Here is a 12,780-nt window from a genome sequence, read left to right as displayed (position 1 = left end):
TCCCGTGGCTCCTGAAAAGTTGATAAATGTTTTGTAATCACTTTGAAAGTAGAAGATTCCACTTGCATTTACTCTCAACATTTTCAATTGCTTACATGCAGTATGGTATAAAAATTCACAGAACAGCAGTTCTATATCAGTAGAGTTCAGTTTAATCCCATGTGAAAAATGGTTTTGATTCAGCTGGAGTAGAATTAATTTTCAGGCTGCAGATGATCACCACACAGACACCCATTCAGAGCTGGTCCTTTTGCATGACTTGGACCACATCCAGCCTCAGTTATGGCTGTCATTGGAATGGAGAAAAAGTCATTTGTGGAGATTTATTCCCCTGTTTACTTTAAGATCAAATAAATTTTACCTTCCAAGTGCCCGTTTTCCTTCATTGACTCTCAGTGAGCTCTATATAAAGCAACCAGCTCCCTGTGTGGCAGAGATCAAAGGTTTGGTGAGTTAACTCCTATCCACACTGTATATCTAACACTGGTGTCTTTCTTATTACTGATAGAGAAGACAAACGTTAAAAGATATTTTCCAGACATTAAAAGATAGAGTTTCCAATGTCATGAGAACTTGTAAGTCAGGATGGGTGAGTGTGGAAAGCATCATAAAACTCGGGAAAAAATCAGAATAATTTCCTTTGGATCAGGTTTTTCATTTCTACTTTCTGCTTGTATTATCTTTGAAAGCTTCCTTACCAAGATTTTAAGAGCTTGTTTCTCACATAGGAGCTGGATAACATGAAGATATTTTACAGATATTTATTTACAGAAACTTTACTAAGTTTATTGGGGGTTTTTATTGCTGAATGTTTAGCTCCTTAGTACTGCTTTGCTGGCAAAATCCCTTTCAATTTAAAAAGTGCTTTGGCATTTTTCATTTACTTTGTTAAGAAATACATACTTTAAAATATGGTACTGATGATCAACAAAGTGTTTCATTCAGTCATTCATTCCTTTATTCTTCCAGAAAGTGTAGCATGTTATCATTAGCTTTGCATACAACTTGGAGCACATCTTTAAATCACTCACAGCTTTCTTCCTGAATCACTTCAAACTTACCATTCATTCTGTCTCCTCTCCCCTTTCACAATTATGTGGATGCCCTCTTGAAGGAAAATCAGGTTTTCTAAGATATAAATTACCTGTGTGCATAAAGTCAATTACATTGAGCATAAAGTCAATATTTATTTGGTGTTTTTATCCTGTAATTGATGTGAGCACTTGGTGCAGTCTGGAAGGGAGTTTTCCAATGACACAGTTGATCATTTTAATTGCTTTGCTGTTGTCTTTCAGATGTCTCATGCAGCCACTAGTGCCTTTTGTCGTTCTATCAAGCTGCAGTGTGAGCTTTATCCCTCCCGGGAAGTGGCCATCTGCTTGGACCCCTACTGTGGACTTGGGTTTGTCCTCTGGTGCCTCTGCAGGTGAGGCTTCTCCTCAGCCTTTTCTGAAACAGGTTTTTCATTGTGCTGTGGCACAGCAGAGCGGGTGATGTGAGTGATGAAAGGATGGGAGGAGCAGGCAGCGCCTCTGGGAGTGCCACAGGCAGCTGGGATTGCTGGGAGCTGCTGTGTGGAAGCTGCAGTGTGGAGGATGTGGTTTGTTTGAGCAGGGCATGGCTGGAGGTGTTTGGGCTGGAAGTGCATCAGCAGGGCTGCTCATTGAGCTCCTGCTGCTTTACTGCTGTCCCTGCAGAGCCTGGCCTGTTTTAGTTTAGTGCTTTACCAATATTACCTTAAGGAAGTGGTTTCCTCATGTCCTCTTTTTCATTCTCTAATCTGAAAGCACGAGTAGATATCAGGGGACTCTCTATTTGTGGGACTTTGGGGATGTGATTTCTGCAGAGACACAGAAGTGTGTTTTCTTGCAGAAGTGTGTTTTCTTGCATGTACTTGTATGGCAGTAGGGAAGTTAACAGAAAACAAAACATTTCTAGTGAAATGTGAATCAGCTTTTTGGGTTAATAAATTTGGAAATATAACATTTCTGTCAATCTCTATACTCCAGGGAAGTTACAGTTCAGCACTGAAAGCAGGTCTATTGATTTTTTTTTTAAAGTTAGCTGGGTTGATGCATAGGGAAAGGAAAAGAGCTGTGGGAGTGCTAATGGAGCCCATTTTGATGAAGGCATCTCAGAGTCACAGTGGTCTTACATCTTTGCTTTCTCCACAGAAAGTTCTTTGGTGTTAGCAGTGCTGCTATTTTTTTTTGCTAAAATGAAGATAATCCACGACATTAAAAATACTTTGGATAAACTTTGTACCAATTTACTAAATACCTGAAGGAAATAATATTTGATAACAACTGCAACAATTTCTTTTCAGCAATTATTGCTTATTTAAAAGTAGGCTGTTGGCACAGTTTATTGCCCTTTTAAAATATTTATTATATATTAAATAGGTTAAAGATTAACAGTATTATCTTATTCATTCTTGATCCATTTTTCTTGATTTAAGCTATACTTGCCTAATATTGTTTTGGATTTTACATAGGGATTAGAGTTGCCTTTGTTTTGAAAAACTTTTGGGTTTTCAGTGTTTTATTTATCCAACATAAAAGTAAAACTATTGAGGCTACAAAAAAAACCCTTCAGAAATATTGAGATTTTAATTAAATCATTCTGGTTTAAGTTTAATTTTTTAAATGTTGCTTTTTTAAAGTCAGTTGACTATTTCTGATAAAGACTTGAGTGTTCCAGCATGTGCTGATGTGTTAGGCCAAGGAAGGTCTGTGCAGCACCATAGAGAGTTCAGCTGAGGAATGTATCACTGTATAGGACAGTGCTGGAACAGAGAGCATCCAGGAATAACTTCTGTGCAACATCATGATAGAGCCATAAAACAGATAAATGTTGACCTGTCCAAAACCCCAATAATTTGTGATGCCTAAGACTCTCCTGAATGCAAATTTTTTTTTCTTCCAGAACCATTTCTCCAACAAATATGCATTTGCTGCCCTTAGGTCCTTCCCAATACTGATAGTACTCAGCCTTTCAGAAGGAGAAGGTTGTTTATGACTGGCAAGTGAATTAAGGCAGCAAGCCTCTGGGAGAAAGCAATCAGAGTTCGTGCTCATTTGCAGCTTACACAAGGAATAGAAAATTTTATATACCATTTTCAAAGAAGAGAAAGGAGACAAGGGATTTGAAGGAGCTGAGATCAGGCCAGCAGCACTTGAGTCTTATGAACCTTCACATCAATCTCTTCTTTGCCACTGATCCCCTGTTCCTATTAAATCAGAAAAACTTCAGGCTGCAAGAATTGCGATTGTCATTTGGAGAAAGCTGGCATCAGATACAGCCTAATTAATTCCACTTACAAATCTAATTTCCATTTCATTACTATTTTAGAAATGATGTGATAGGAAAAAATGCATCCTGGAGTTTATAAGGCTCTTAGTCCTCATAATTTAAAATTTTGTGACTTTGCCTTTTTACCCTTTGAGGTTCAGCATAACTGGATCCTGCCCAACATTTCAACCCAGTTTTCTAACTCAGAAACTTCTACTCTAAACTTATGATTGTCTGTCACCACTTCCACTTACTAAATTAATATTTCTAATGGCATATGGAAATGAAGTTTGATCTTCAATTTTTTATAAGTTTGGGGCTTTTGAGACTTAAATAGGAACTCTTTGTTTTAGGAGCCCAGCAGGAAGCAAGAGCAACCTCCTGTGCTGGGTGCAGTTAAAAGTACATTTAAATTCCTTTATTAACTAGACCAAAGCAGGCATTGACTAAGAAATTGAAAGAAAAACTAACCTTTTATCCCCGTTGTAGGTTCTTAGATGTTGTGCTGGCCTGCTCCACTGTGGTGCCCCAGAATGCCCCATTCTGTGAGGTCAAAGCTACTTAGGGAAGCTGCTGGAGCATGGAGCCAGCCCTTTGGTAAGTTTGAATATATTGCATAGTTTTGCAAAGTTTTTTATTTTTTTAAAATTTATTATTTTATGGCCTAAAGGTTATAAAATAATAAAGAAAAGAAACCTTGCAAAGCAGAGCAATACATTAAAAAGAATTGTTCCCTCTAAACTGGCTGCATGCTCCAGCAGGGTTTCCTTGGAACCTTTGTCATTGAACAGCAAGTCCTGGGTGTGGCAGCAGACATCAGCCCCATGTGAGTTTGCAAACCCCTAACTTCCTAATTTTAATGAGTTCTTACTCATGATTCAATAAAAGAATACATTATCTATGTGTTTTTCTCTTTAATAATCCCATTTATCCATTCTGAGAAGGTGATTGTAGTATTCTGACTTGCATTGTGTTACATTTTAAAATGTATTACATTCTTTAAAAGGAAAAACAAAATCCTCATATGTAAAAAAAATGAACTCTAAATCCTGTTGTTCAGAAATGCTTCCTGAAATTAAGATGTCCCTGTCTTAATGCTTGTCACTGTGGGGCAGAATCCAGCATTCTGCACTTCATTAGGGAGGATTCACTTAACTGATGGTTATTTTGCTGAGTAAAGCAATAGAATTAGAATTTTTCCCCTACTTTAGCCCAGCTAAGCCTACTCAAATTGCAGCTCTACTTTTACTGCTAGGAGACAGAATTGTCCTTGCTCAAATTCAAATTAAGTACATTAATAATTTTTAATAAACTTCATATATACTCTCAGAAACTGAGCCTGTCATAGTGTAAGTCAGTGAGACTCAGACTGGACCAGAAGAACAGAATTTTCTGGTCCACAGCAGCCATGCAATAAATAACAAGACTGCTAGGAAATGGTCCAGGGAAGGCTCTCCATGGAAGGTACTTTCTCCTATCCTGCTCCTGCTGCCTCTGTTCCATAGTATGAGGCCAAAATCCTGGTGCTTCCAGGTGGCTTCTGCTACAAAAGACTGCAGGGTTTCTTAGCAACCAGACAGGTGGAACTGTGCAAGAAGTAAGCAAGGGATTGCAACACCAACAAGAGAACTACATTTTAGGAAAGTTTATTGTGTTAGGAATCACTGATTATTGTTAGGTTTTTTAGGCTAACTTGGAGATAACTGACAGGCATGAGCATTTCACCCAATTTCCAGCTCATATGCAGCAAATTAAAGGCAAGACTGCATAAAGAAGCCTAAATGCCACATCAGAACCAGATAACTGTGACATGGGAAGTGAAGGATATGAACATAAACATCTGTCATGTACTCTGCAAAGTGCATAACTGGCACAGGAGGAGTGTGAAGGTGTGTTGTCTGCCCACACACTGCTGTGTGCCAGTTTCCTGGAGAGTGTGTAGCCAGTGGCAATTTGTGGAAGAGACAATTTGCTTTCCTTCCACATTACATCAGTGCTGTTAAACCTGCCTCAAGCCTGGAAAGTTCAAGGGCAGCTGAAAGCTCTGAGTCACCTTGATAAGTGAGTTCTGAGGTGAGTTGGCAGACTTACCCCATCACCTCTGGAGACATGCCCTTACACAGGGTATGAGTGGGGCAGGAGAGATGGTGATAAGGAACCAGAATGATGCTCAAGGCTGAGCAATGGCCTTTTGCTGTGTCTGGTACTGGTGGGTTATCTGTTTACCCTGTGCAGTCATGCTGCCTGCTGTCATCTTTGGACTCTGCAGGTGGTGTGAAGACCTTTAGTTTTTCTCCAAAAGTCCCTGTTTTTTGTACATGTTGGATCTCCAGAACTGAAGATTTAATTTTGGCCCAAGTCCTTTGAAGCCTAAGAGAGATATTTTCCCAAGCATTGTCCTCTATAGCCTGTACTGTCCTTCCTACAAGCTTGGTCTGGGTGATTGTGAAGACTCTGCTACCAAACGCCCAGTCCCCATACCTGTCCCTCATCACCAAGTGCCAAATATCATCTATAGAAATGCAGAAACCAAATGGAAACACTTACAGGGTTCAGCAGCACCCCCCTGCCTCCTCCCCTGGAGTGGGGAAGCAGCTCATGTGTACCCAACAAGGACACAGGAGGAAGGGCAGTGATGGGTCAGGAACTGCCAGAATGCAATTGCAAATTGCACTTGTCATTGTCAGCATTTATTGACCTGCTGAAATGTTTGGAACTATAATAAAACCTCAGCTTTTACTGCTGATCTGCCTCAGCACAATATGGGCAAAAACTCCAACTCAGTGGAACAGTTGAGTGCCAAGAGGTCCTTCCAGGAATCTCCGTTTGCTGCCGGAGCAGCGCAGCCAGTGCTGTGATCGGATGGTGCTGTTGTACCAAAATACATCCTGGTGCTTTACCTGGAGTGTTCCTGTCCTTGGGCAGCCCTTGCTTAGTGCAGGCAGACAGGGCTCTTCACTTCCTGCCAAAATCCAAGGCTTTGTCCACCACATGAATATTTTTTTTCCCCTGGATTGCTCTACAGTCCCCTAAAGGAAGACAGCATTTCTACAAGGTGATCTCACACCTCAGCCACCCCTGCATTTCACTCTGCATCCCAAAAGTCATTGTGATAAGGTGATGCACTGTGTCTGCTCTTGTTGTTAAGACCTGCGTCAGGAGGTGGATACTTTTGTGACAATCTTGATACAGTTCCTTCCCAGTATTTACATAAGTAAAATCTTGCACCTAGTCCATGGTATCATATATTGTTGCAATCTCAGAAAGACGAATTTACACTCAACAGTTTATATTTAAACTCCCAAGTTTTTCCTGATATCCCATTCATTCCCCTGCTGCCAGTGTTCACCATTATTTTGTTGGTTCCTATATGAGAATAGCCAAGCTGACAGCTTAACCATCTTAACTATCATTGTTTCAAGGTGAGATGGAACTGCCTCACCTTGTTCAGTGCCTCTGTTTCTGGATTAACTCTACCAAATCTTGAATTCCATACCTGGATGAACCCACCAAACTTCTCTGCCATTCGTAGAATTACATGGAGGCAGCATTGACAGAACTTCCTGTAGGTTTGGAACCATGTCAAGCTTCATCCAGCACCTCCAAAGCAGCCTTGCACAACTGCAGCTTGTTCAGGCTCGTGGTCCTCTTGTGTGGTATTTGGGATTCATGCTAAGCACGATCCTCTTACATCTCACAGTGATTTGAAACCAGTAGAATAGTATGACATGTTTCAACCAGCTGTACAAGGGTATTTTTTCCTCAGCTTTTTCTCTACCAAAACACAGGTGATAGACAGCTTCTCAGGGGAATAGAAATCTGTAAATTTTCAGGGATGTGTAGCATTTTGTGGCTTGGACTGATGCACAAATTCTGTGCAGTGTTTCAGAGATCGATTCAGGGAGCTGAGCCAAATTACGGCCGACGTCGTGGTGACCAGGTGCTGCACAAAGCACTTCATCTGTGGAACTGGCACATTCACCCCACAATTATGCCTTTGTAGTTCTTGTAGCTCCACCAACTGCTCTTGCAAATCAGAAGATATGCATGGATTATTAAACCACAGCTCAGCAGGCAAAGCCTGTGCTGGGTGTGAAGTTTGCAGGCATTGTTTCAGTTGGCTGTAGGTTTGTGTATTGCAGTCAGAGCAGCACGTGTCAGGCTCTCCAGCACAGAAAGTTTTCTTCCTGCTAGAGATTTCCTTCTGCTGTGCAGTTTGATCCTGAACTTCACAGTATTTCTGAGGTATTCGAGAACTCAGAAAAATATTAGCAACATCTTAATTTGTTTCAGTCTAATTGGAGTAATTTTTTTAGTCTAAGCCTGATCATAAGAGTATTTGTTTCCCTCAGTCTGAGGAAGATGGGTTATTTTGCATCCAGATCCTCATGCTTTGCTGCAGGACTGTTGGTGGGAGCAAAACCACTTTCTTGTTCATAAGTTGATCAAGGCAGGTAAACATTTCACCCTCACACATTAGTGTTGCTGAGGGGGAAAACATTTGTCTTTGGTGTAAATTCTGCTATTTTGAATGATTTCATGGTAAAATACACTTGGAATCAATTTCCTGTTTTCCTACCAAAGCAATAACCTTTTTTCTCCAATATTGCTGTGGAGTTTGTGTGAACACTTTTCAGTACAGGGATAAAGCTTGTTCTTCTGATTTGGTTTTGATTTTGCTATGTCTGTCCAGTTGACTAAGTGATACCTAAAGGATCTTAATATGGTTGTGAGTAATAGTTCTCCCACATTTGACACCCTGGCATCATGTTTATTATTGTGCAGATAATTTTTTCACCTGATACTGGTTGCATCAATTAGAGAAGTTCAGAGTCAGGGGGAAGGGTCTGAAGATGAATCTCTGTATATCATATTTGTACAGATTGGAGCCCATCCCAGGTTTTACTTGAGTGCTTACAGCTTCCTGTTTGTAAGAATTATGTATTTGCCAGACAGATTGCACACCTTGATTGTTTGTGGAGCCCTAAGCAGCCTTTTGGTCTTACTTCTCTGAAAAACTTAATAGAATTTGCTAAGAATGAAAGAGTGAGGTAATATTTATAGTAAAAATCAGTACTACTCCCTGGCTGGTTTGATCTTTCACTTGAGCTCAAGGCATTCTCCTTTCAGGCATGGGTAATGCTGCCAAGATCTCTTTTCACATGTTTATGCAGCACATGCTCAAGGTTCAGTAATACTTTATTCCAATTCCATGAAAGGGTAATGGTTCATTTGCCCACCCTGTGCCGTGGCCACCCTGTCAGCCCCATCCCCAAACACATCACTCCATGGTGAGCCACTGCTCATCCATCACACAGAGTGGCATCAGTGGGGACAAGCAGTCAAAGATAAAATTTCTCCTCTGTGATAAATGAAATCGCTTGAACTGTAGTTCATACATATTCCATGACATCCCCAGGCTCATACTCCAGCAGAGACCTAAACAATTTGGATTATTAACTGCTGGTGTGGCTGGACTTGTTCACCTCTTTTGCCTTTATTGTACCAAGTAAGGACATCCAGGTCACACAAACCTTGTTCTACATGGCACAGCTTTTGAAAGCACTCTCATGTGGCTTTGGGGGAAGTGGGAGCACTCACTCACCAAGGAGGGAACTGTGTGTGTGTGTGTGTGTGTGTGTGTGTGTGTGTGTGTGTGTGTGTGTGTGCAGCCCATCTGCAAGGATTGCAAAGGTGCCTGATGTCCAGTGTTACAGAGATGCTCGTATTCCTGAAAATAAAGTTCCATTTCATGTCTTACCTCAGACACTTGGATTTGAAAACATTGACTTTACTTTACCAAGCTGGCATTTCAAGATTTCAAGTCACAAATGAAATTCTTTTATGCATCATAAATCTTGCGGGCTTTTATGGTCCTTTCTCAGAACTTCTATGATTTGGAGGCTTTATGCTGTCACCATTCTGATTTGATATATCTATAGATCACAAATTGAGATGTGAGGGGACTGTAAAATTGATGGTAAATGTGCCTGCGTGAGATGAGTGAACAACATAGAACCCATGGGAAATAAAGTCATCAAATTGGGAATATCTTTCCCTTGGGGAGATTCTTAGGTACCAGAGAAATTAGCTCTGACATAATTTTTCCCTCAGGGACCCTGATAAGTGTATTTTTGCAATATTTATGCTCAGTGGATATCCAGTGTACAAGAGATATAGTGTATTTGAGTTTCAAAACTTCATAAAACTTTCACAGAAGAAATTTAAAACTACAAGGGATGTTAAATTAGGGCCAAATTTACTCCCTTGAAGATTATTGCAGACCTCTTGCTTGCTTTAGCAGGAGGCAGGTTGCTTCCATATTAAGTAATAAAGTACTCTTTTAGTCAAGGTCTCTTAAAATGCTAATTAATCAATCCAAAGTATTCATCAGCAACACTTAATTTTTTAAAATATTATTTTATTCACACCATAATAACTGAGCTGTTTTGCTCTTTTTGGTACAGTTCTAAGAGCAAAGTCCACTGGAATTTTGAGTGAATTAGTAGTTTAGGAGCACATTCTGCCTGCAGTCCTCAGAGACTCTGGAAGAACAGCAGAAAACTAGGGTTAAACATTATGTTAAACTTCTGGAGCTGCGAAGCACTGTAAGGCTCTACATGATCCAGCCAGTGCTGTGATAAACTGTTTATTCACCTACCCACCCCATGGTTTGTCTGTGGACACGGGTGTTTAGTGTGTGTTAATGAATTTTGTGTCTTGCAGCGTTTATTCAGGACACCAGTCTATTCTGATTCCTCCCTCAGAGCTGGAGACCAACCCTGCCCTGTGGCTTCTTGCAGTGAGTCAGTACAAAGTGAGGGACACTTTTTGTTCCTATTCAGTCATGGAGCTCTGTACTAAGGGACTCGGTTCGCAAACAGAGTCGCTGAAGGTGAGTGGTCCTGCTGCCCTGCCCGCCCTGCTGCCTGCTGATGGGCTTTGGGAGCCTTCAACACTCTGCTGAGTGTCTGCTGGGAGGAGAAAATCATCAAAGGGCGCAGGCAGCTTCCACAGAACCCACGTTACTCCTTGCCAGAGGCTGTGTATCAATACTAGTCATTCTTCAGATCACAGGGCTGTTAAACATCAAGGAAAGGCTTTTATTTACCTAAGCTCTCTGATGTTTGTTGCAGCCTGTGTTGATAGGCAAGTGTTGGAAAACAGAGGTGTAAATGTCCAAGAGGCTCAAGGAGTATTACACTGTATAGTGTGTTTTATGAATACCCTGGTTATATGAAGTACTAGTTTGGTTTTGACCTCTATAGTAAAATAATCACATGCTTGAAAGTACTGTGTTGTTTTAACTAGATGATCCTTGTTGTATAGAGAGGAGGGTACATCTTCCTTTCCCCCCCAGAATTAGAAGCGAGGTAGCCAGTAAAATATCTGAAATCATCTGGAATTTCCCATGTGCTACTGAAATAAATTTATCTTGAGATGCTGATATTTGTGATGACTCCAACCTTTACCATCCTCTCTTAATAATTTCCTAATCAGTTTTTCCAAGTCTAGACATTGCTTCCTGTTTTCTGTTATTCACTGTCATCTGAATTAATTTGGGGAAATAGCATTCCCTCCCTTCAGCATTAGCATGCCCATCATTTCCTATGTGCTAATGTCGAGATGACAAGCAAGTATGTGCTTCTCCAGCTATTAAAGTGTCATCTGGCCATCCGGCCGCCAGGAAAAATGGAAACTGTACTGGTACCTTAGCTTCTGTTCTGCTGTCCCTCTTGAATCATATTACCTGCATAATGCACTTAAGAACTTATGTTTTGCATTAAACCTGCCCATTTGTGGCCTTTGTTACATTTTGACTTCTTTTTAGGCAAGGGGACTGGACCTCTCACGTGTGCGGACGTGTGTGGTAGTGGCTGAAGAACGACCTCGGATAGCTCTTACTCAGTCATTTTCCAAGTTATTTAAAGACCTGGGCCTCCATCCACGGGCTGTCAGCACATCACTTGGCTGTAGAGTTAACCTGGCAATATGCTTGCAGGTAAGATTTTTCACTCCTTAAGCTCAAAGTTGTTTCAAGGAAATGGTTTTCAGTAAGAAGCATTCATTGTATTTCCTTTTGCTGTTTGGTCGTAGACATGCTAAGAAAATGCATGTAGTACTTAATGTTCTTGCATACTCAGGTAGTAAATTTCTGTTACTTTGTCGACAATTCATCCCTCTCATGTTGCAATCATAGCATTTATTCTGCCCATGAATACAGTAATTGAGAAAAGCACCTGACAGTGACAGAACGTGTACTCTGTACTCCAGAGCCAGTAGGTAATCATGTCATGTAAGTGACAGTTTCCAAGTGTTTTCTTCAGTGTGTTACAAAATGGATTCCTTCTGTTCATAAAATACTTCCAACCATTACTTGTTTAACTAGACAGATATTTTCTGCACACAAGGAAAATTATTTTGCTGTATCTCTCCTGTTTTGATCCTCTAATCAGAAGAAAAGTCCCAAGGATAATACAGGATGTAACATGCATTCTCCAAGAGTCTTTACTGAGTCGTGATTTTAATGACTGGAGCACTGTAGCTGTCTGGTCTGAATTTCTGAATAGCATCTAGTTTTTTCAACCAGTGATAACTGCACCAAGCAAATAGTTTTAGGTTGATCTAGAGTATAATATTTTATCTTTGAGGACTTCATGTGATGAAAGTTAAATTGCCTTTTTTTAGGATGTTCCATTTTTAATTAATTTCGCCTTATTTCCAGATTAAATTCATCTGGCATTAAATCCAGACATTTTTTAATTCTAGAATAAGAATCTCATTTATGTCATGCATCTAATACACATCTTAATTTTGATAAAGAATCTTAATACATGCTCTCCTGATCTCTGTCTCATTTTTGTGACTCTTGATCTCTTTCTGTCCTTCAAACCTGGTTTCAGAGTTGCACATATTATTCTTGTAATAATAGCATAGGTGTCCTACTCAGGTGTAATATGTTTTCTAATTTAATAACCTTTGAAATACTAAAAGAATCATCTTCTGCATTGGCAGCTGCTCTGGCTGGGAAGTTCCATATCCATTTGGTCATTTGCCATGTCTCTAACCTCTTCAAAGTCACTGTGTCCTCAGTAGGACTTGCCTGTACTCTGTGTGTCCATCCTGCACTTCAAACCTGGCAGCTGCCCCTGGTTTGTGTGAAGGATTTCTCATGAAGGTCCCGTGGGTACCTGCTTCAGTGTGGAAGTCAGAGCAAATCTTCTCCGTGACACTGCAAATAAGAACATGCTATTCCTTTCCCGATTATAAATGTAAATATTTTTAATCCAAAAAAGTGACAAATTGAGGTTATGGGTTCAGCACAGAGCAGTATGTCTGTGCCTGCTTTAGCCTTTTGCCCTTTTCAGTGTTACCAGGATATGAATACAGGAGGTGTGCCACAGCTCCAGTACTGCTTGCTTTCTCTCTGTCTGCAGCAGAGGATCCCTACAGCCCAGGGTGTCTTCAATTATTACTGTTAAGCATTTG

The 12,780-nt window shown here is 40.4% G+C and overlaps 1 protein-coding gene across 5 annotated transcripts in view; it reads left to right on the top strand.

The window, feature by feature from the left end:
- The window catches only part of DIP2C (disco interacting protein 2 homolog C), a 310,694-nt gene that overhangs the window by 261,648 nt on the left and 36,266 nt on the right, over window positions 1–12,780 (top strand). For all 5 annotated transcript variants that reach the window (XM_030943865.1, XM_030943864.1, XM_030943862.1 and 2 more), the window contains 3 exons: window positions 1,296–1,426; window positions 10,018–10,186; window positions 11,123–11,293. In XM_030943865.1, the coding sequence (XP_030799725.1) occupies window positions 1,296–1,426; window positions 10,018–10,186; window positions 11,123–11,293 (471 nt within the window). The remainder of the gene's footprint in view (window positions 1–1,295; window positions 1,427–10,017; window positions 10,187–11,122; window positions 11,294–12,780) is intronic.

This window comes from Camarhynchus parvulus, chromosome 2 (assembly GCF_901933205.1).
Source record: "Camarhynchus parvulus chromosome 2, STF_HiC, whole genome shotgun sequence".
Lineage (NCBI taxonomy): Eukaryota > Metazoa > Chordata > Aves > Passeriformes > Thraupidae > Camarhynchus > Camarhynchus parvulus.
The sequence above is the reverse complement of the archived record's forward strand: the minus strand, read 5'-3'. Positions and strand labels throughout refer to the sequence as shown.